This window comes from Labeo rohita, chromosome 25 (genome assembly GCF_022985175.1).
Source record: "Labeo rohita strain BAU-BD-2019 chromosome 25, IGBB_LRoh.1.0, whole genome shotgun sequence".
NCBI classification, from domain to species: Eukaryota; Metazoa; Chordata; class Actinopteri; order Cypriniformes; family Cyprinidae; genus Labeo; species Labeo rohita.
The window spans coordinates 27,791,078-27,814,392 of record NC_066893.1 but is presented as its reverse complement, the minus strand read 5'-3'; the positions used below and the strand labels follow the sequence as shown (position 1 = coordinate 27,814,392).

The window sequence follows — 23,315 nt, the reverse complement described above, 5'->3', positions numbered from 1 at the left end:
CTGGAAATGTGACGCTCTTAAAGCAACAGTTGACCCAAAAAATAAAATCCTGTCATCATTTAATCACAATTTGTGTGTCAATGAGATTCAGGAGATGCAGCAGGGAGATTTCTGGTCTAAATTTTGATCAGTTTGGATTATGGATGTGAAATTACAGCATCATATGGTTCTTTAAACTACTCTTATTCTAACTTCATGATGTTTATTGTGCTTTTGACAGCTTGACAGACAGTGATTACTGTATACTGGGGTTGTCATGTGGGAAAAAAAAAAACAGCTCTTTTGTATAAATTCTCCCAAATAATACATGTTCACAGTATATTCACTGCATGAAATGCAGCAAAATATGAAGAAAAATAAATAAAGGAACAAATGAATTAAGATAAAATAAACCAATATGAAGATAAATAAAAATAAATAATAGAAATATGTATGAAAATAAATAAGTACGAAAGAAGATGCATAAAATACTTTATGAAGATAAATAAGAAAAATAAGTGACAGATAGATAGATAGATAGATAGACAGATAATGAATATCAAGGTAAAATAGATCAATATGAAAACAAAAAATAAAATAAATAAATACAAAAATAAATAAATAAATAAATAATAACAAATAAATAAATGAAGATAAAATGAACCAATATAAAGAGAAATTAAAATAAATAAATAAATAATTATATAAAATATAATATAGAAATATAATATAATTTAGAAATAAATATATAAAAATGAAAATAAATAATAAATAATAGTAATAAATATGAAAATAAATAAATATGAAGAAGAATAAAATAAAATCATAGAAATAAATAAATAAATATGAAAATAAATAAGATAGATGAATAAATTCAAATAATTTCTGAAAAATAAGCAATAGAATAATGAATAAGTTTAAAATAAACTACTTTGAAGGGAAATAATTATGAAAATAAATTAATAAATAAAGAAAAAATAAATATGAAGAGAAATAAAACAAATAACAGAAATAAAAATTAAAATAAATAAATAAAACCAATATGAAAATAAAAAAACAAATATGAAGATAAATTAAATAAGAGAAATAAATAAATATGAAAATAAATAAATAAGATAGAAGTTGAATAAAACCAAATAATTTATGAAGAGAAATAAGATAAATAAATAAAAAACAAATAAATATGAAAATAAATAAAAATAAATAATAGTAATAAATAAATATGAAAATAAATAAATATGAAGAAGAATAAAATAAAATCATAGAAATAAATAAATAAATATGAAAATAAATAAGATAGATGAATAAATTCAAATAATTTCTGAAAAATAAGCAATAGAATAATGAATAAATTTAAAATAAACTACTTTGAAGGGAAATAATTATGAAAATAAATTAATAAATAAAGATAAAATAAATATGAAGAGAAATAAAATAAATAACAGAAATAAAAATTAAAATAAATAAATAAAACCAATATGAAAATAAACTAATAAATATGAAGATAAATTAAATAAATAAGAGATAAATAAATAAATAAATAAATATAAAAATAAATAAATAAGATAGAAGTTGAATAAAACCAAATAATTTATGAAGATAAATAAATAAAAAACAAATAAATATGAAAATAAATAAAAATAAATAATAGTAATAAATAAATATGAAAATAAATAAATAAATAAATATGAAGATGAATAAAATAAAATCATGGAAATAAATAAATAAATATGAAAATAAATAAGATAGATGAATAAATTCAAATAATTTCTGAAAAATAAGCAATAGAATAATGAATAAGTTTAAAATAAATTAATGTGAAGAAAAATAAATATGAAAATAAATAAATAATTTCTTTATTTATTTATGAAGAAAAATTAGAGAAATAAGCAATAGATAGATGACAGACAGACAGACAGTGTGATTTTATGTATTTTAACGAAGAAATGAAGTCAGGTATAAGACTGCAAGGATAATGATGACAGGATTTTCATCTTTAGCTGAATGAACCAGTTAAACTGCAGCAGAGGTAAATCCTGAGCTCAGTGTTTCTATATGAACAAACACAGACTCAGTGTTGAAGTGAAACCTGGTAACAGCGCGGTAAAGACACAATGGTGCTGTGGAGCTCTGCCGGCGGCAGGTTGATGACGCGCTGCTCCTGTCCGTGATTCAGGAAGTGCAGCTGAAGAGTCACCAATTTGGCCAGTTTGACACATTTCACAGCCTGACGCACACAAGAGTCCTGAAAACACACAAAACACACACACACACACACACACACACACACACACACACACACACACAAACTATTACTATCAGATCTCATCATAAAGACTCTTTTTGATTATTTTAGGTTTCCCTGAAATCATAGAAGGTTTCTTGCATGTGCACTGATGAATGTGTATTATGAAAGAGTGATTTGTCATGTCAATTTTAAAGCAATTTTAATTAAACTCTAAAGTAAACTAATATAAAGCTATAGAGAAACTATAACTATACTACAGTACAACAAAATCAAATTACATGACAGTACATTACAGAATAAAAAAAAAACAACAATATAAAATACCATGAAACAAATAATAAAAATATAAAATAAAATATAAAATAAATAAAATAAAATAAAATAAATAAGCTTGAACAACTAAAAATCAAGGTGTTTTTAATTTTAATTCCCCCTCAACAATTAGTTTAAACCATAAATGATAGGAAAAGATTGAAATGAATAAGACAAAATAAATCCATAAATATTATGAAGCTTAAATAAATAAATATGATAATTAATAAATAAATAAATAAATACATACATTTATTAAGACAAATTTAAACTTAATGCCGTGTCAGATACCATGTATTTTGCTTGCGTGAAAACAACTTAAAATGCAGAAATTTAATAAATAAATAAATGAATAAAATAAATAAATAAATAAATAAATAAATAAATATGAAGATTCATGAATAAATAAATAATTAAATAAATAAGAAAATAAGAAAAATCAAATAAATATGAAGATAAATAAATACGAATAGAAATTTACTAAAATAAATATGAATAAACATAAAACTTAATAAATAAATAAATAAAAGAAAATAAGAAAAATAAAATAAATATGACACAAACATGAACAGAAATTTACTAAACAAATAAATATGAATAAAAATAGAACTTAATAAATAAATAAGAAAATAACAAAATAAATAAGATAAATAAATAAATATGAATAGAAATGTACTAAAATAAATATGAATAGAAATAAAACTTAATAAATAAATAAAATAAATAATAGAAAAATAAAATAAATATGAAGATAAATGAATAAATATGAATAGAAATTTACTAAACAAATAAATATGAATAAAAATAAAACTTAATAAATAATAAAATAAATAAAAGAAATAAGAGAAAAAAGAAAATAAGAAAATAGAAAATAAGAAAAATAAAAAATATGAAGATAAATAAATTATGAATAGAAAGTTACTAAACAAATAAATATTAATAAAATTAAAACTTAATAAATAAAGAAAAATAAAATAAATATGAAGACAAATAAATACATATAAATAAAAATGTACTAAACAAATATGAATTACAATAAACCTTAATAAATAATAAATAAATACATAAAGAAAGAAAGAAAGAAAGAAAGAAAGAAAGAAAGAAAGAAAAGAAAATAAGAAAATTAAAACAAATAAAAGGATAACTAAATATAAATAGAAATTTATTAAACAAATAAATCTGAATAAAACTATAACTTAATAAATAATTAATAAATAAATAAAAGAAAATACAACAAATAAAATAAATATGAAGATAAATAAATAAATATTAATAGAAATGTACTAAATAAATAAATATCAATAAAAATAAAACTTAATAAATAATAAATATGAAGAGAGAAAAACAAATATACAAATAAAGACATAAATATGGAGAGAAACAAATACATCTATTAAATAAATAAATAGAAAAGGTTTATCTATGATAAATAAATCTCTGAGAAAAAAATCCAAACATAAATCTGGCCTCACTTCATTAAAAATGAATCAAGCGAACAGGTCAGGAATCACAGATTTTTAGAGTTTAATGATTGATCGGGATGAAATACCTTCGAGTAGCTCTCGGCGGCGTCTTTCAGTAAAGTCAGGACCTTGACTAGAGCGTTCTTCAGATCTGGAGTGATCGCTGGTCACAACAACACAAAAAAAACATCATCAGAGATGCACAGAAACAACCAACTTCTAAATCAAAAACAAGTTAAATCATCATATTAAACTCCATTTAATCCTCTTTTGTATCTGATATAGTTTTGCAGTCTTCTTTTCTCACCCCACGGCTGCGATTCGATGATTTTGAGCTGCGTTCGCGCCGCCGCCTCGTGGTTTTCTCCGATCTCTCGGCGCATGCTGAAACACAGAGCCACCATGTTGTGCTTCTCGCTGTCGCCCGGCAGACAACGCTTGATGTAGTCCAACAGAGCCGTCTTCAGCCTGACGTTCTGCAACACACACACACACACACAATTTCAGATCTGATGTATTTCACATTTACTTATAGAGTTGGAAAATACAGGAAAATCTCTCACTGACTTGACTGAAAATTCAGCTTTGTATATTATTAATATACAATATTACTATTTTTACTGTATTTTTAATAAAATAAATGCCTTGTTGAGCAGAAGACTCTTCTTTCAAAAACAAAAAATCTTACCGACCACAAATTTTAGAATATTAGTATATACAGTATTATTAAAAAATATAAAATAGCATATTAGCATATATATGTTATAAATAAAATAGCATAATAGCATATATATGTTTTTTCCTATAAAATTCTGAGTTTATATCTCACAATTTTGCCATTCTTGTAGTTTTGAGTTTATTACTTGTAATTTAGATTTTTTTCTTTGCAATTTTGACTTTTTGCAATTCTGAGTTTATATCTCACAATTTTAACCTTTTCTCACAATTTTGACTATTTTTGTGCACTTCTGAGTTCTCCCGATTTTTCATTTTTTCTCACAATTTTGACTTTCTCACAATTTTGACTATTTTTTGTGCAGTTCTGAGTTCTTGCAATTTTTATTTTTTCCCCTCGCAATTTTGACGTTCTTGCCATTTAGATTTTTTTTCTTTGCAATTTCGACATTTTCTTGCAATTTAACTTTTTCTTGCAATTTTGACTTTTTCCTTGCAATTCTGAGTTTATGTCTTGCAATTTTGTTTTTTCCCCCTCACAATTTAACTTTTTCTTGCAATTTTGAGTTAATTTCCCACAATTTAGTTTTTTTTCCCCTCACAATTTTGACCTTTTCTTGTAGTTTTGAGTTTATTACTTGTAATTTAGAATTTTTTTCTTTGCAATTTTGACTTTGCAATTCTGAGTTTATTTCACAATTTTTTTTCCTCACAATTTTGACCTTTGCTTGCCATTTTGAGTGCCTTTCTCACAAATTTTTTTTCTTTGCAATTTTAACTTTTTCCTCTAAATTTTGACTATTTTTTGTGCAGTTCTGAGTTCTCGCAATTTTAATTTTTTTCTCGCAATTTTGACTTTCATGAATTTTTTTGTCTTTGAAATTTTGACTTTTTCTTGCAATTCTGAGTTTATTCCTCACAATTTTAATTTTTTCCCACAATTTTGACTATTTTTGTGCAGTTCTGAGTTCTCGCAAATTACTTTTTTCTCACAATTTTATTTTTTTCCACACAATTTTGACCTTTTCTTGCAGTTTTAAGTTTATTTCTTGTAATTTTAACTTTTCCTTCATAATTGTGACTATTTTTTATGCACTTCTGAGTTCTCACAATTTTTATTTTTCCCTCACAATTTTGACTTTCTTGCAATTTAGATTTTTTTCTTTGCAATTTTAACTGTTTCTTGCAACCCTTTTGAGTTTATAATCTCGCAAGTTTTTTCCTCACAATTTTGACCTTTTCTTGCAATTCTGAGTTTATTCCTCACAATTTTGACTTTTTCTCACAATTTTTTTTGCTTTTCTTGAGTTTATTACTTGTAATTTAGTTTTTTCTTTGCAATTTGGACTTTTTTTCCTTGCAAATCAAAACTTAATATCTCGCAATTTTTTTCATCACAATTTTGACCTTTTCTTGCAGTTTTGAGTTTATTTCTTGTAATTTAGATTTTTTTCTTTGCAGTTTTAACTGTTTCTTGCAATCCTTTTGAGTTTATATCTCACAATTTATTTTTTTTCTTTGCAATTTTGACTTTTTCTTGTAGTTTTGAATTTATTACTTGTAATTTTAACTTTTTTGCACAATTTTGACTTTTTTTTTTTGAGTTTCTTATAATTTTTTTACTTGCAAATTTTGACATAATATAAACTCAGATTTGCAAGAAAAGTCTAAATTGCGAGATTAAAACTAAAAAGTCAAAATTGTGAATAAAGTCAAAATTCTGACCTTCTAGTATATATAGTTTATATCTTGCAATTTTGACTTTTTTCATCACAATGTTGACTTTCTTGCAATTCTGAGATTATGTCTCCCAGTTCTGTTTTTTTGTTTCTGCCGCAAAATAAAAAATGAAAAAGGTAACTGCAACTTTTCATCTCACAATTTTCTTCTTAAAATTGCAAGTTTACATCTATAAATTTGAACCTATATTTGAATTGAGAGAAAAAAAATGTCAGAATTGTGAGATTAAAAAATATGCATTTACCTTCATTATATTTTACAGGCCCTTGGAGGAATTAAACTTATCCTGTACATTTGTAGTTCTGTATTTTGCATGTAATGCAACAACACTCGTTCTCATACCGACTCGACTTTCTTCCTTAGCAGCATCTCGAAGCGATGGTTCTGATGAAGCAGATCAAAGATGTACGTCATTTCATTGTACCTGCCGATGCCTGTGAGGAGACGCACCTGTGGAGAAATGAACAGAGATGATCTTCCATGACTCTGACTGATTGGTGAATGAATGAATCAGAGGTTTCCTGGCCTTCACGAACTCACCAGGAGTCCGTAACCGTCGCCGTGAGCCAGGTGTGTGTGACTCAGGTGTCTGGCCACCTGCAGGACCCTCACGATTCCCTCCATGTTACAGGTGAGACTGAAGCAGTCGTGAGCCAAAATCAAGATCTCCACAGCTGCACACACACACACCAGTCAGTTCATACTCACATTTAACATCACTTCATACTTTCACATGGACTTTTACTGTATATTGCCAAAGCAAATGGAGTAGCAAACAGAAAAAAATAATATTTTAATTAAGAATACGACAAATACGAATATGAAGTGTACGACTAAATCAAACTAAAGTACACTAAAATAAATACTAGATTAAATTACATGAAGTATTACATATTATTGCATATAAAAAATAATTTAAACAAAATCAAATTACATGACAGTACATTACACAATTAAAAAAAAAATGAAATAGAACAATTAATAAATTAAACTAGATTAAAAAAAAAAGTTTGTCAAAACAAACTTTAGGTTGGCTTGACAAAGCTGCACCAGAAAGTTTGAAAAATTTTTTAAAAGTTTAAAAAGTTTTAAAAGTTAAGAAAAAAAACTTTAAGTTTGATGGTTTTCAGTCTGAAATAGTTAAAATAGTTTAAAATAGTTTTAAAAGGTTAAAGTTTGCATGTTTTGAAGGCAATACAGTCTCAGATAGAGAGATAGTCTCAGATACGTGTTTTTAACATGATTAGGAAGTTGCTAGCATAATTAGCAAGTTGTTAACATGTTTCTAGCATGATTAGCAAGGTGTTAGCATGCTGCTACCAAGTCTCTATCATGACTATCAAGTTGCTAGCATGTTTCTAGCATAATTAATCAAGTTGTTAGAACGTTTCTAGCATGATTAACAAGTTGTTAGCATGTTGGTTGCATGTTTTTAACCTGAATAACAAGTTGCTTGCATGTTTCTACCACGATAAACAGGTTATTAACATGTTTCTAGTATGATTAGCATGTGTTAACATGTTACTAGCATGATTAGCAAGTTACTAGCATGATTCTAGCACGATTAGCATGTTATTAGCATGTTACTAGCATGATTCTAGCATGATTAGCATGCTATTAGCATGTTACTAGCATGATTAACAAGTTACTAGCATGATTCTAGCATGATTAACATGTTATTAGCATGTTACTAGCATGATTAGCAAGTTACTATCATGATTCTAGCACGATTAGCATGTTATTAGCATGTTACTAGCATGATTCTAGCATGATTAGCATGCTATTAGCATGTTACTAGCATGATTAACAAGTTACTAGCATGATTCTAGCATGATTAACATGTTATTAGCATGTCACTAACATGATTAGCAAGTTACTAGCATGATTCTAACATGATTAGCATGTTACTAACATGTTACTAACATGATTAGCAAGTTATTAGCATGATTCTAGCATGATTAGCATGTTATTAGCACGTTACTAGCATGATTAGCAAGTTACTAGCATGATTCTAGCATGACTAACACGTTAATAGCATGTTGCTAGCATGATTAGCCAGTTATTAAAATGTTGTTAACATGTTTCTATCATGATTATCAAGTTGCTAGCACGTTTCTAGCATGATTAGCATGTTGCTAACATGATTTTAGTATGATTAGCAAGTTGCTTACATGTTTCTAGCATGATTAGCAGGTGCTAGCATGTTGCTAACATGTCTCTATCATGATTATCAAGTTGCTAGCATGTTTCTAACATTATTAGCAAGTTGTTAGCATGTTGCTAGCATGATTAGCATGTTGCTAACATGTTTCTAGAATGATTTTAGTATGATTAGCATGTTGCTAGCATGATTAGCAGCTGCTAGCATGTAACTAGCATGATTAGCAAGTTATTAGCATGATTAGCAAGTTATTAGCATGTTATTTGCATGATTAGCATGTTAATAGCATGATTAGCAAGTTACTAGCATGACTAGTTGCTAGTCTTGTCTAGATTGATAAATAGATTAGAAATATTAGAATAGAAGTTTGAATTGATTAGAAATAGATCATAGAAGGGAAGTGTTGTTTGAGTCTCAAGGGATTCTGGGAGTTTAGATTTGAATTTTGTCAGTTGGAGTTTGAATAGTGTTGCTCATTTGAACATTCGTCAATGTAAGTCTATGGGATTTTTATGATTTTTAATCTTTAATTTAATGAAAACTATAAGTCGGATCAGTTAGAAAAGAGACAACACACGACGTCACATCAGTCTGAAGATCTGGGCTGAGTTTGGTGGTTGTAGCTTGAAAGCTCTAGAAGGAGAAGCCTTCAGAAATCTGGCTAAGACGAATAATAATAAGCTGAAGTAGCAGATCGGTATTAAAGCAGTAGCAGATATGGAGTGGTTTGTTCTCACTGCAGCTGAGCTCTGACAGCGGGATGGTCGGGATACTGTCCAGTAGTTTGGTTCCCACCAGGTTTGGGTCTCCACACAGTTTGGCCAGCTGGAGGAACGTCTCTCTCCCGTCGGCTGGTCCGTACATCAGCCGCTCTCCTGAACACAGACGGACATTACTTACACACTTACAGCAGTCAGAGTAAAAACATGTATAATGTTACAGAAGATTTATATTTAAAAAAAAAACGCTGTTTTTTCATCTTCCTATTTATATATATAAAAAAAAAAAAAAAAAAAAAAACCTAAAAATGTAATGGTTAACAGTTTCCACAAAAATATTGGGCAGCACAACTGTTTTCATCACAGGAATAAATTACATTTTACAATATATTCACATAGAAAACAAATATTTTAAATTGTAATAATATTTCACCCTATTTTTTTTTTTTTTAAATCAAATTTTTATCAAAAAAATGATTTCTTTCTAAAGATTTCTTTTTTTTTTAAAAAAAAAAAGAAAGATAATGTGTTCATTACTGGAAATAAAATAAACATGAACTGAAATATAATAAAATATAAAAAAACTAATACAAGTCAAATGTAAACTAAATGAAAAACTAATAAAAACAACAAAAACAAACAAAAAAAATTATTAAAACTTTAAAATTAAATTATTAAAAACAGAAAATATAATTTTTTTTAAATTTGCAATGTACTTAAATTAAAACCAAAAAAAAAAAAAAAAAAAAAAAAAAAAAAAGGAATGGAAATAAAATAAATATGAACTGAAATATAATAAAATATTAAAAACTAATACAAGTGAAACTAAAAACGTAAACTAAAAACTTAAAAACTTTTTAAACTTTAAAACTTAAAAAAAAAAAAAAAAAAACTGGAAAATCAATTAAATAAAAACAGAAAATATTCTTTAAAATTTAAATGAAAACAAATGCAAATATAAAATTGAAATGAAAATAGAACAAAATTAAACTTTAAAAAATTAAAAAATAAAATAAACATTTTGTAAATATAAAATTGAAATAAAAACAGAAAATATAATAAAAATAAATAGAAAATAGAAAATGTAAAAATAAAATGAAAACAGAAAAACAAAAATAAAATCAGAAAATTTATTTAAAACATGAATGATAAAATTAAATGAAATTAAACTAAATTGACCGAGATACAACAAAAATCTGGAATCTGAGGGTGCAAAAAAATCTTGAGAAAATCACCTTTAAAGTTGTTCGCAATGCATAATACTAATCAAAAATTAAGTTTTGATATTTTAATGGTAGGAAATTTACAAAATATCTTCATGAATCATGACCTTTACTTAATATCCTAATGATTTTTAGCATAAAATAAAAATCGATCATTTTGACCCATACAAAGTATTTTTGACTATTGCTACAAATATATCCGTGCTACTTAAGACTGGTTTTGTGGTCCAGGGTCACATTTATAAAATTAACTTTTACTGCAATATCAATCTGATTTCTCACCACTTTCTCCCTCCTGAGATGAGGCGAGCAAACCCTCCAGCACAGCGGTGGAGATGAGTCGGGCGACGGTGTCGGGCTGCAGACCCTGAACGCCGATGAAGGCCTGCGCACGCTTATAGCGGTCGGACTGCTGCGAGAGCAGGACCTTCTTCAGAACTGCCTCGGGCTCCTCCGACGAGATCTCGGCGTACGAGCACTGCAGCTCCTGCACGCACAGAGACACGCGTGAAGATTTACCCACATAAACAGACTCGTGCTGTGTTGTACAGACAATACGGACCTTCGAGAGCTCGTAGAGACTCAGCACTTGTTTGCAGTAACTCTTGCCGTTGCAGCACTGATCCACCAACTGCTTGAGCTGAACCAGCACCTGATCGTCCAGCGACGGCACCACCACGAACGACGACAGGCTGCTCATGCTGGGAGCTTCAGACACAAGAGAAGATGCACAGAATCAACTGTTAGTTCATAACAATAGAGTCTGCCGTTAGCATTTTGCTAAACTAATGAGTCAATACTCTTCAAAGTACATTAAATGAATTACTAGTAGAAATGTTTGCTTTGTAATCAGATGGAGCCATTTTTTGTAGATTCTTTTTGAGAGTGAATAAAACAGTAGTTTGCCGTTAACATTTCACTTAGCTAAAAACATGATTTGTAAACCAAAAAATACATACAAACAAATATTGGGCTTACAACTGTATTCAAATAGTGGTAAAATAGTGCATTTTAATTGGATTAAACTAGGTTGTTGTAGTATTAAGTTAAAGAAAATGTATCTAATATTTGCGTACATTTAATTAAACTATATTTTAAGGTTTCAGTAAAGTTTCAGTACTGAATAAAATAAAGAAAATTCAGCTTTGCATCAAAGGAAAATTACATTTAAATTACATTTTAAAATATATATACATAGAAAATAACTACTTTGCTATGTTTCCTGGGGTGGTTGCTAAGGTGTTTCTAGGTGGTTGCTAGGGTACTTAGGGTGATTGCTATGGTGTTACTAGCATGTTGTTGCCATGATTAGCAAGTTACTAGCATGTTGCTAGCATGTTTAACACGTTACTAACATGATTCTAGCATGATTAGCAAGTTACTAGCATGATTCTAGCATGATTAGCAAATTACTAGCATGTTTCTAATGTGATTACCAAGTTACTAACATGTTACTAGCATAAATCTAACATGATTAGCATGTTACCAGCATGCTTCTAGCATGATTAGCATGTTACTAGCATATTGCTAACATAATTGTTACTACCATGATTACTACTACATGATTAGCATGTTACTAGCATGATTGTAACATGATTACCATGTTATTAGCATGTTTCTAACATGATTAACATGTTACTAGCATGTTGCTAGCATGCTTACCATGTTGCTAGCATGATTATAGCATGACTAGCATGTTACTAGCATGTTTCTAGCATGATTAGCATGTTACTAGCATGTTGCTAACATAATTAGCATGTTACTAACATGTTTCTAGCATGATTAACATATTACAACCATGATTCTAACATGATTAACATGTTACTAGCATTTTGCTAGCATGATTAACATGTTACTAGCATGATTCTAGCATGATTAGCATGTTATGAGCATGATTAGCATATTACAACCATGATTCTAACATGATTAACATGTTACTAGCATGTTATGAGCATGATTAGCATATTACAACCATGATTCTAACATGATTAACATGTTACTAGCATGTTTCTAGCATGATTAGCATATTACAACCATGATTCTAACATGACTAGCATGTTACTAGCATGTTTCTAGCATGATTCGCATGTTACTAGCATGTTGCTAACATGATTAACATGTTACTTACATGTTTCTAACATTATTTACATGTTACTAGCATGTTGCTAGCATGATTACCATGTTACTAACATGTTTCTAGCATGATTAGCATGTTACTAGCATGTTGCTAACATGATTAACATATTACAACCATGATTCTAACATGATTAGCATGTTACTAGCATGTTGTTAACATGATTAGCATGTTACTAGCATGTTGCTAGCATGATTAACATGTTACTAGCATATTGCTAACATGATTAGCATATTACTACCATGATTCTAACATGATTAGCATGTTACTAGCATGTTGTTAACATGATTAGCATGTTACTAGCATGTTTCTAGCATGATTCGCATGTTACTAGCATGTTGCTAGCATGATTACCATGTTACTAACATGTTTCTAGCATGATTAGCATGTTACTAGCATGTTGCTAGCATGAATACAATGTTACTAGCATGTTTCTAGCATGATTAGCATGTTACTAGCATATTGCTAACATGATTAGCATGTTACGAACATGATTAGCATATTACAACCATTATTCTAACATGATTAGCATGTTACTAGCATGATTATAGCATGACTAGCATGTTACTAGCATGTTTCTAGCATGATTCGCATGTTACTAGCATGTTGCTAACATGATTACCATGTTACTTACATGTTTCTAGCATTATTTACATGTTACTAGCATGTTGCTAGCATGATTACCATGTTACTAACAGGTTTCTAGCATGATTAGCATGTTACTAGCATGTTGCTAACATAATTAGCATGTTACTAACATGTTTCTAGCATGATTAACATATTACAACCATGATTCTAACATGATTAACATGTTACTAGCATTTTGCTAGCATGATTAACATGTTACTAGCATGTTTCTAGCATGATTAGCATGTTATGAGCATGATTAGCATATTACAACCATGATTCTAACATGATTAACATGTTACTAGCATGTTTCTAGCATGATAAGCATATTACAACCATGATTCTAACATGACTAGCATGTTACTAGCATGTTTCTAGCATGATTCGCATGTTACTAGCATGTTGCTAACATGATTAACATGTTACTTACATGTTTCTAACATTATTTACATGTTACTAGCATGTTGCTAGCATGATTACCATGTTACTAACATGTTTCTAGCATGATTAGCATGTTACTAGCATGTTGCTAACATGATTAACATATTACAACCATGATTCTAACATGATTAGCATGTTACTAGCATGTTGTTAACATGATTAGCATGTTACTAGCATGTTTCTAGCATGATTTGCATGTTACTAGCATGTTGCTAGCATGATTACCATGTTACTAACATGTTTCTAGCATGATTAACATGTTACTAGCATGTTGCTAGCATGATTAACATGTTACTAGCATGTTGCTAGCATGATTAGCATGTTACTAGCATATTGCTAACATGATTAACGTGTTACTAGCATGTTTCTAGCATGATTAACATATTACAACCATGATTCTAACATGATTAGCATGTTACTAGCATGTTGTTAACATGATTACCATGTTACTAACATGTTTCTAGCATGATTAACATGTTACTAGCATGTTGCTAGCATGATTAACATGTTACTAGCATGTTGCTAACATAATTAGCATGTTACTAGCATGTTTCTAGCATGATTAACATATTACAAACATGATTCTAACATGATTAGCATGTTACTAGCATGTTGTTAACATGATTCGCATGTTACTAGCATGTTTCTAGCATGATTCGCATGTTACTAGCATGATTACCATGTTACTAACATGTTTCTAGCATGATTAGCATGTTACTAGCATGATTATAGCATGACTAGCATGTGACTAACATGTTTCTAGCATGATTTGCATGTTACTAGCAGGTTGCTAGCATGATTACCATGTTACTAACAGGTTTCTAGCATGATTAGCATGTTACTACCATGTTGCTAACATAATTAGCATGTTACTAGCATGTTTCTAGCAAGATTTGCATGTTACTAGCATGTTGCTAACATGATTACCATGTTACTAGCATGTTGCTAACATGATTACCATGTTACTAACATGTTTCTAGCATGATTACCATGTTACTAACATGTTGCTAACATGATTACCATGTTACTAGCATTTTTTTAACATGATTCGCATGTTACTAGCATGTTTCTAACATGATTAGCATGTTACTAGCATGTTTTTAACATGATTCGCATGTTACTAGCATGTTGCTAACATGATTACCATGTTACTAACATGTTTCTAGCATTATTTACATGTTACTAGCATGTTGCTAGCATGATTACCATGTTACTAACATGTTTCTAGCATGATTAGCATGTCACTAGCATGTTTTTAACATGATTCGCATGTTACTAGCATGTTGCTAACATGATTACCATGTTACTAACATGTTTCTAGCATTATTTACATGTTACTAGCATGTTGCTAGCATGATTACCATGTTACTAACATGTTTCTAGCATGATTAGCATTTCACTAGCATGTTGCTAACATGATTAGCATGTTACTAACATGTTTCTAGCATGATTAGCATATTACAACCATGATTCTAACGTGATTCGCATGTTACTAGCATTTTGCTAGCATGATTAACATGTTACTAGCATGTTTCTAGCATGATTAGCATGTTATGAGCATGATTAGCATATTACAACCATGATTCTAACATGACTAGCATGTTTCTAACATGATTATCATGTTACTAGCATGATTCTAGGACGATTAGCAAGTTTTGGCTTTTTCAAGTCAGCTTACTAGTATTTTACATTATCACTGATTTTATTGTATTTTATGATCAAATAAATGCAGACTTGATGAGCATAAAAGACTTTTGTTGTTGTTGTGAATGTGGATTTAATGTGTTAAAATACTCCCACAAATCAGAAAACAGATGAAGTCACTCACACGATGGCAAACTGCGTCTGGTTTCTCCATCAGGACTGTGCAGTTCAAGCTGCAGCTCTGCGCTCGCCAAACCACGACACTTCAGGACCAGCCACACGTCTTTGTGGAACAAACCGAAATATCGGCACACGCGGCTCGCTTCGTTCACGCTGCCCTCGTCCAGCAGCTGCGCCACCAGAGCGGCCAGAGCCTTACGCTTTTCTCCGGACAGCACGCAGTCGTCTTCGGCCGCCGGGAGCCCGTCCAGACTCAGATGCGCCGGGTCGTCCAGAGCGGCCATTTTGGAGAAGGAAAACTCCTTGAGGAGGTTTTGGAAGGAGTCTTCGGAGAGGGCCGAGGGGGCGAAGAGACTCTCGCGCTCCAGAGCCGTGTGAAGCACCAGCCAGTGGATGCGACTCTCCCACTGGCGCTTCTCCAGCGCGGCGAGGCGCGGGACGGGCGGAGGAGGATCGCGACGGGACAACCAGTGACCCGCCAGACCCAACAACAGACAGCGCTCCTGCAGCTGAACCAGCTCCGAATCAGACTCCAGCGGCTCCTGAGCGGGAAAACATGGAATTTAACAATGTTGAGAAACAACAACGCACTTTGTAAAATATAATAATAATAATAATAAAAATAATAATAATATTATAATGACTACAATAATTATTATTACCAACAAATCAAACAAAATAATTACCAATGCAAGATTTCACTGTAAAATAACATCCAAAACTTAATATTAATTATTATTACTACATTTATGACTATAATAATGTAAAGTTTTACTGTAAAATATCATCAAACACAATTTTTACTATAATTATGAGTACAATAATTATTACAAAAAAAAAAATTACTATTGTAATATTTCACTGTAAAATAAAATTCTAACACTTAGGAAATGAATATTATTACCATAATTATTACTATAATAATTATTATTTCCAACAAATCAAACAAAATAATTTACCAATGCAAGATTTTACTATAAACACTAATTTTTTTTTTTTTTATTATAAATGACTACAATTTTTTTTTTTTTACCAAAAAAATCTAACAACATATTGACCATTGTAATATTTTCCTGTAAAATAAAGTCTAACACTTAAAAAAAATAATATTATTATTAATATAATTATTACTTCAATAATCATTACAAAAAAATCTAACACTTAAGAAATTAGTATTATTAGTATTATTACTATAATTACAACAATTATTATATACCAACAAATCAAACAAAATTACAAATGCAAGATTTCACTATAAAATAAAATTCTAAAGCTTAAGAAACTAATATTGTTATAACTATAATTATTACTACAATAATTATTACTACCAAAAGAAATTGTATTATTATTACTATAAATTACAATAATTATTATTACCAACAAATCAAACAAAATAATCACAAATGCAAGATTTCACTGTAAAACGCAATTCTAAAACTTAAGTGAAAACTTTTAAACTAATTAAGAAATTAATATTATTACTACAATAATTATTACCAAAAAACCCCAAACAAAATTACTACTGTAATATTTTACTGTAAAATAAAATTCTAACACACATTCATATTATTATTACTATAATTACTACAATAATTATTACCAACAAATCTAACAACATAATTACAAATGCAAGATTTCACTGTAAAATAAAATTCTAAAACTTAAATTAATATTAATATTACTATTATTACTACAATAATTGTTAAAAAAAAAAAAATCAAACAAAAAATAATTATTATTGTAATATTTCACTACTTAAGAAATTAATTTTATTATTATTATTATAATAATATTACCACAATAATTACAAAAAATCAAACAAAATAAATACCAATGTAAGATTTTACTGTAAAAAAAATAAAAATAAAAAAAATAATCTAACATTTTTTTTTTTAGTATGACAACAATAATTACCAAAACAACAAAATAATGACCATTGTAATATTTTATTGTAAAATAAAATTCTAACATTTAAGAAATTATTATTATTATTATTATTATTATTATTATTATTATTATTATTACTATAATTATTATTAAAACAAATCAAATTACCACTGTAAAATAATATCTAACACTAATTTTTAGAACAAGTATGACTACATTAATTATTATTACCAAAAAGATCTATCAAATAATTACCATTGTAACATTTTACTGTAAAATAAAATTCTAGGACTTAAGAAATTAGTATTATTAATACTATAGTACTACTTAAGCATTAATACTATATTACTACTTAAAGAAATTACTTAAAAGAAATTATTACTACAATTATGATTACAATAATTATCATTCACAATTATCATTATCAATCACAATACTAGAAAAATATCAACTAGAATTTTTTAACTGTGAAAGAAAAAATCTAATATTTAAGAAACATGAAATAATGATGATACTAATAATAATAATCATCATCATCATGACTTGTACAAGTATTACTGAAAAATTCTAACAAAATAATTACTATTGTAATATTTAACTGTAAAATAAAAAAAATCTAACACTAAAAAAAAAAAAAAATAATAATAATAATAATAATAATAATAATAATAATAATAATTATTATTATTGTCATTTAATAAACAATGTTAACAAATATCGGGCGAAATAGTACATTATTAATTAAATAAAACATTTTTAATGATACATTTCAGTATTTTATAAAAAGCAATTCATATTTTGAAACTATAGTGAGACAAATGTCAAATCAAGCCAAGTTTTAATTTTGACAGCACCAAGTCATTTTGCAAAATCACAATTTTCTACATAAATATGTGAGTTATGATGTGATCGTCAAATGATTTTAGACACTATTTTTAATTTCACACAAACACGGGAAGCTTTTCAGTGCTGATGCAACAAAATGAAAAGCAAATAATCCACATGATTGACACTTCATCTGTGTATTTTACTATCTCGCATTGCCACAGAGAATTATGGGAAATGCAGTGTGGCCACACAACCTCATATAACAGCTAAAGGAAGTATTTTATGACAAACCTCGCCCTGATTGGTGATTGTTTTAGGAACGTTTTAAGGTGAAAAGAGAAATTTTAAACCTAGATGCATTAGAAAGGCAAAGCCTCACCTCAGCCTGAGACAGGAAGAACTGACAGGCCGCCTCGGGCTGGACGCGATCCGTCTTGAGCTGCTCATGGCATCTCCTCCAGAAGGCCAGCCGCGTCTCCTGCCTCTCCCACTGACGCTTCTGCTTATGAGCGCTCAGATCTCGCAGCAGCTGCTCAAAGATGTGTGAAAAAAACTCCTCGTTTAGCTTTTCTGTTGAAGTTTAAATGTTCCCTGAAGTATCGTCGTCATTTACCTCATTTATGATCAGGCTGTCGATGGGCAGCTCGGCCAGCTGAGCGACTTTCCTGGCCTGCGTGAAGAGGCCGATCTCCTGCAGCTCCTGCATGATCCTCCTGCACTCGTCCTGCAGGCCGGCGCTGGAATAATCCTCCAGCAGACGCGCAGACAGCGGCACGGGAGTGTCCGACAACACCTGACTCAACTGACTGAGCTTCTTAAAGTCAGGACCTGAACAACACAACACATCATACATAGTCTGGATTCATTACTGTGTTTTAATGCTTTTGAAAGAATCATCTGCTCACCGAGACTCAAAAAACAGTATTGTTGCGACACATTATTACAACTGAATTTATTTATTTTTTTATTATTTTTTTAAATTTTGGTTTTAGTTGAATTTTACATTTTTGTTATATATATATATATATATATATATATATATATATATATATATATATATATATATATATATATATATATATATATATATATATATATATATATATATATATATAAAATTCTGCTTTAATTTTCTTTTTTTTTAATTTTCAGTTTTCTTTTTAATTTTTAAGGTATTAGTAATTTAGTTTGTTGCATGCTATTGTCATTTTTATTAGTTTTGCTTTTATTTTATTTTATTTTTTATATTTTCGGTTTTCATTTTTATTTTATTTTCCATTTTTCCTTTTAATTTTAAAGTTTTGTTTTATGTTTTTATCATTTTTTATCAGTTTGTTCTTGTCGTCTATAATATAGTTTTATAAAGTTATATAATGTTTTTTTTTTTTATTTGTCTTACTAGCTTTGAGATAAATTCTCTTTTGTTTTACTCTATTACTTTTATTTCAATTGTTTAATATTTTCTGTTTTCATTTTTTTCATTTTTTGTTTTTATTTAAAATTTTTGTTAATATTTTGTTTTCAGTTTAATTTTATTTTTTCCTTTACTGTTTTCATTTTTTATTTTAAATATTTTCTGCTTTCATTTTCATTTTATTTTTGAATTTTCAGTTTTCCTTTTAATTTTTAAGGTTTTAGTCATTTTGTTTTCTGTATGTTATTGTCATTTTTATTAGTTTTTTATTGTTCTCTATTAGGGATGCACGATATTATCGGACTGATATCGGAATCGGCCGATAATGACGTTAACTGTAAATATCAGCATCGGCCGATATGAAAAATTATGCCGATATGTCTTGCCGATAGGATTAATATGTTAACTCACATGTGCTGATGGTGTGCTAGGGATTAGATCATGTCAGCAGTGTGGCTCATTCTTCAAGGAAAGTTTTGACTGAATGAGGAGTAGATTCACTGTTTTGGATTGCTGCATTTAAACTGAGAATACACATACAGAATGATGCTTTGCAATAGCACGTGCATTGGCAGCAGTGGCTATAGGAGAAAGCGCGCCGTTGTTCCATTTGGGGTCATTTACTGTTGCCTGTTTCATATCCAGTCACTAGATCGCTAAATGCACATTTTAAATGGTCTTTGTTGTATTTTGAAACACAATGGCTATGTTTGCAAATGACATGATCTGCATTTAAAATAAAATGATCCCAAAAGTAATTACGGCGCGCGGTCAGTGAATTCTCTTTCTCCGGCGGCGCAACGGCAAAGCACAATGTTGAAACATTTTTACGTGGATATTATGACACAAGTGAGGTACAAATCGTTCTTAAGATAAATAATTGGTTAGCAGGCAAATGTTAGTAGCGACCATGCTTTGGATTCATGCCGTTCGACCCCATACATTTAAAGTCATAAGCGACTGTGTCCTGTTTTCCCGGTTGGTCACGAATTGCTACAAGCTTAATAATATTTATAGTTTCTTTTCACAAATCATCCCTTTAATTTCGCAGGTTTATTTTCTTGTCATTTACTTTTAATCCATGTTGTCGTATCTTTTATGGTGGTAAACTGCGGGTGGGAAATAAAATATTTCGTGGCAATAAATTAAGAATTCGTCAATACGACTTTTTAATTCGTTCCCTCATTTTACAAATTAATAAATTAATAAATCGTTGGAACGAATTAACAAGTTGTAGGAAAGAATTATGTCCTGTTCGTGTCCCGCAGACCTGTGAAAGCGCAGTCCACAGTATAAAATAATTAGAAATTATAATTAAACATGACTTAGTGACTACATTTCTATTACTTTCCATGTTGAATGCCTTTGTATTGCAGGGCTCTAGACTGATCAAAACTGTCACATTTTAGATAATTTTATTTATTTGTTTATTTATTTTTGTGTGCAAGTTAAAATTTGACGTGGTCGCATTTGTGCGAGTGCCTGATCTGCAGTGCTGAAGCGTCTGCAAAGTGTACTGTTTTGCCAGTTGGTCACAAATTGCCACATAACTTAATAATATTTTTCTTTTCCCAAATCCTCACCGTCTCACCCTTTAATTTCGCAGGTTTATTTTCTTGTCATTCACTTTTAATCCATGTTTTCCTATCTCTTACTATGACAGATTGCAAGTGGGAAATAAAATATTTCGTGGGAATAAATTAATAATTCGTTAATACTACATATTAATTCGTTCCCTCATTTTACAAATTAATAAATGGTAGGAACGAATTAAGAAGTTGTAGCAATGAATTATGTCCTGCTCATGTCCCGCAAAGCACCCTCACAGTCACCCAGTTTAGTTCTACTTTTCTTTTTGTTTTCGTTTTGAAATGCTGTTTTCAGATTGCGAATTCGAAGGTGAAAGCATCCGAAATTTGGCTTATAGCAAAAGTGAACTTAATTCACAAAATTTAGATCATAAATAATGGTAGCCTACTGATGGAAAAAAAGGGATTGAATGTAAACCACTCATTACTACTTATTTAATCCTAACAAATAATTTATTGTTAAAAACTAACTTTCCAAACAAAAGGATATCGGTATCGTATCCAAAATGAGATGAAAAAATATCGGCATATCGGATATCGGCAAAAATCCAATATTGTGCATCTCTATTCTCTATTTTATTTTTTATAATTTTTTATAATTTTTTTTTTTTTTGGTATTTTCTGTTTTCCTTTTCATTTTTGAGTTTTGTTTTATGTTCTTGTAATTAATTTTTTTTTTATTTATTTTAATGTCAAGTTATAGTTTTATAGTTATTTTTATGATTTTTTTTTCATTTTTCTATTAGTAGTTTTGTTGTAAATTCTTTTGTTTTACTTTTTTACTTTTAAATCTTTATTTAATTTAAATATTTTCTATTTTCATTTTAATTTCAATTTTTCACTTTTTGTTTATTTAAAAAAGTTTTGTTGTCAGTTTTTTTTTTTTACAAATACTTTCAGCTTTTGTTAAATTTTTTGTATGTTATTGTAATTTTATGAGTTTTTTTTGTTTTTATTTTATTTTTTATATTTTCGGTTTTCATTTTTATTTTATTTTTGTATTTTCTGTTGTCCTTTAAATGTTTTATTTTTTAATAGTTTATGTCTATATAGTTTTATAAAGTTTTTTTTTTTTTTTTCATTTTTTTATTTTTAGTTTTGTTGTAAATTTTCTTTGGTTTTAAAAAAATGACACTGACACTGTGACACTGAAGACCGGAGTAATGTAATATAATTTACACTATATTCACATAGAAAACAGTTATATTGAATTGCAATAATATTTCACAATTTTACTGCTTTTACTGTATTTTTTATTTTCAATGCATTTTCAAAAACATTATTCCATACTTTTTTCCCCATTGTAAATGTAGACCCTTGTAAATGTGTTTTAGAACTAAAAATCGATCGTGAATCTCACCGTTGGATTTAAGCAGTCGCTCCATGTCCACCAGCAGCTGAAGCAGACGACGCAGCTCGTACTGAGTCCTGCTCTGTTTCAGAAGCGTCAGCAGCAGAACCGAAGCCTGAGCCTCGACCCACTGGACCGGCAGCACGTCTGAACTCAACACCACACTGCTGCTCCGCAACTACACACACACACACACACACACACACAACAAGGTTTAACACAGAAAACCAGCAGACGGGGAAGAAGGAAACCTGAGTGCGACCTGAGGGAGATTACATTGAGCAAACACTTCTGGAAGTCCAGCAGTTTGTCTTTTGCTCGCTGATAGTCTTTGTAGTCCGAGCAGAATTCATACATGTGCAGCATGTAAATCAGCGGAGACTCCTGCAAGAAAATAAAGAGACGTTTATGAAATAACATTAAAACACTTAACTTTAAAAATGTGGTTTTTATTGATCAAGGATGCATTAAAAGGTTCAAAAGTGACACTAAAGACATTTATACTGTGACTAAAGATGTGTATTTCAAATAAACGCTGTTCTTTTGAATTTCGTATTCAAAGAATCCTGAAAAATAAAAAGTGTATCATGATTTCCACAAAAACATGAAGCAGCACAACTGTTTTCAATCTATGAAGAAAGACATTAAACCACAACTAGATAAAGTTTGTCGAGACAAACTTTAAGTTGGCTTGAGAAAG

At 29.2% G+C, this 23,315-nt stretch overlaps 1 protein-coding gene across 2 annotated transcripts in view; it reads right to left on the bottom strand.

Annotated features, from left to right (window-relative positions):
• Positions 1–23,315, bottom strand: part of spg11 (SPG11 vesicle trafficking associated, spatacsin) — a 94,126-nt gene that overhangs the window by 3,128 nt on the left and 67,683 nt on the right. For both annotated transcript variants that reach the window (XM_051099079.1, XM_051099078.1), the window contains exons 28-40: positions 22,892–22,999; positions 22,625–22,793; positions 18,875–19,089; positions 18,641–18,790; positions 15,551–16,088; positions 11,083–11,228; positions 10,803–11,007; positions 9,316–9,453; positions 6,958–7,091; positions 6,760–6,867; positions 4,310–4,478; positions 4,089–4,165; positions 2,069–2,224 (exon numbers count right to left, since the gene is read on the bottom strand). In XM_051099079.1, the coding sequence (XP_050955036.1) occupies positions 2,069–2,224; positions 4,089–4,165; positions 4,310–4,478; positions 6,760–6,867; positions 6,958–7,091; positions 9,316–9,453; positions 10,803–11,007; positions 11,083–11,228; positions 15,551–16,088; positions 18,641–18,790; positions 18,875–19,089; positions 22,625–22,793; positions 22,892–22,999 (2,313 nt within the window). The remainder of the gene's footprint in view (positions 1–2,068; positions 2,225–4,088; positions 4,166–4,309; positions 4,479–6,759; positions 6,868–6,957; positions 7,092–9,315; positions 9,454–10,802; positions 11,008–11,082; positions 11,229–15,550; positions 16,089–18,640; positions 18,791–18,874; positions 19,090–22,624; positions 22,794–22,891; positions 23,000–23,315) is intronic.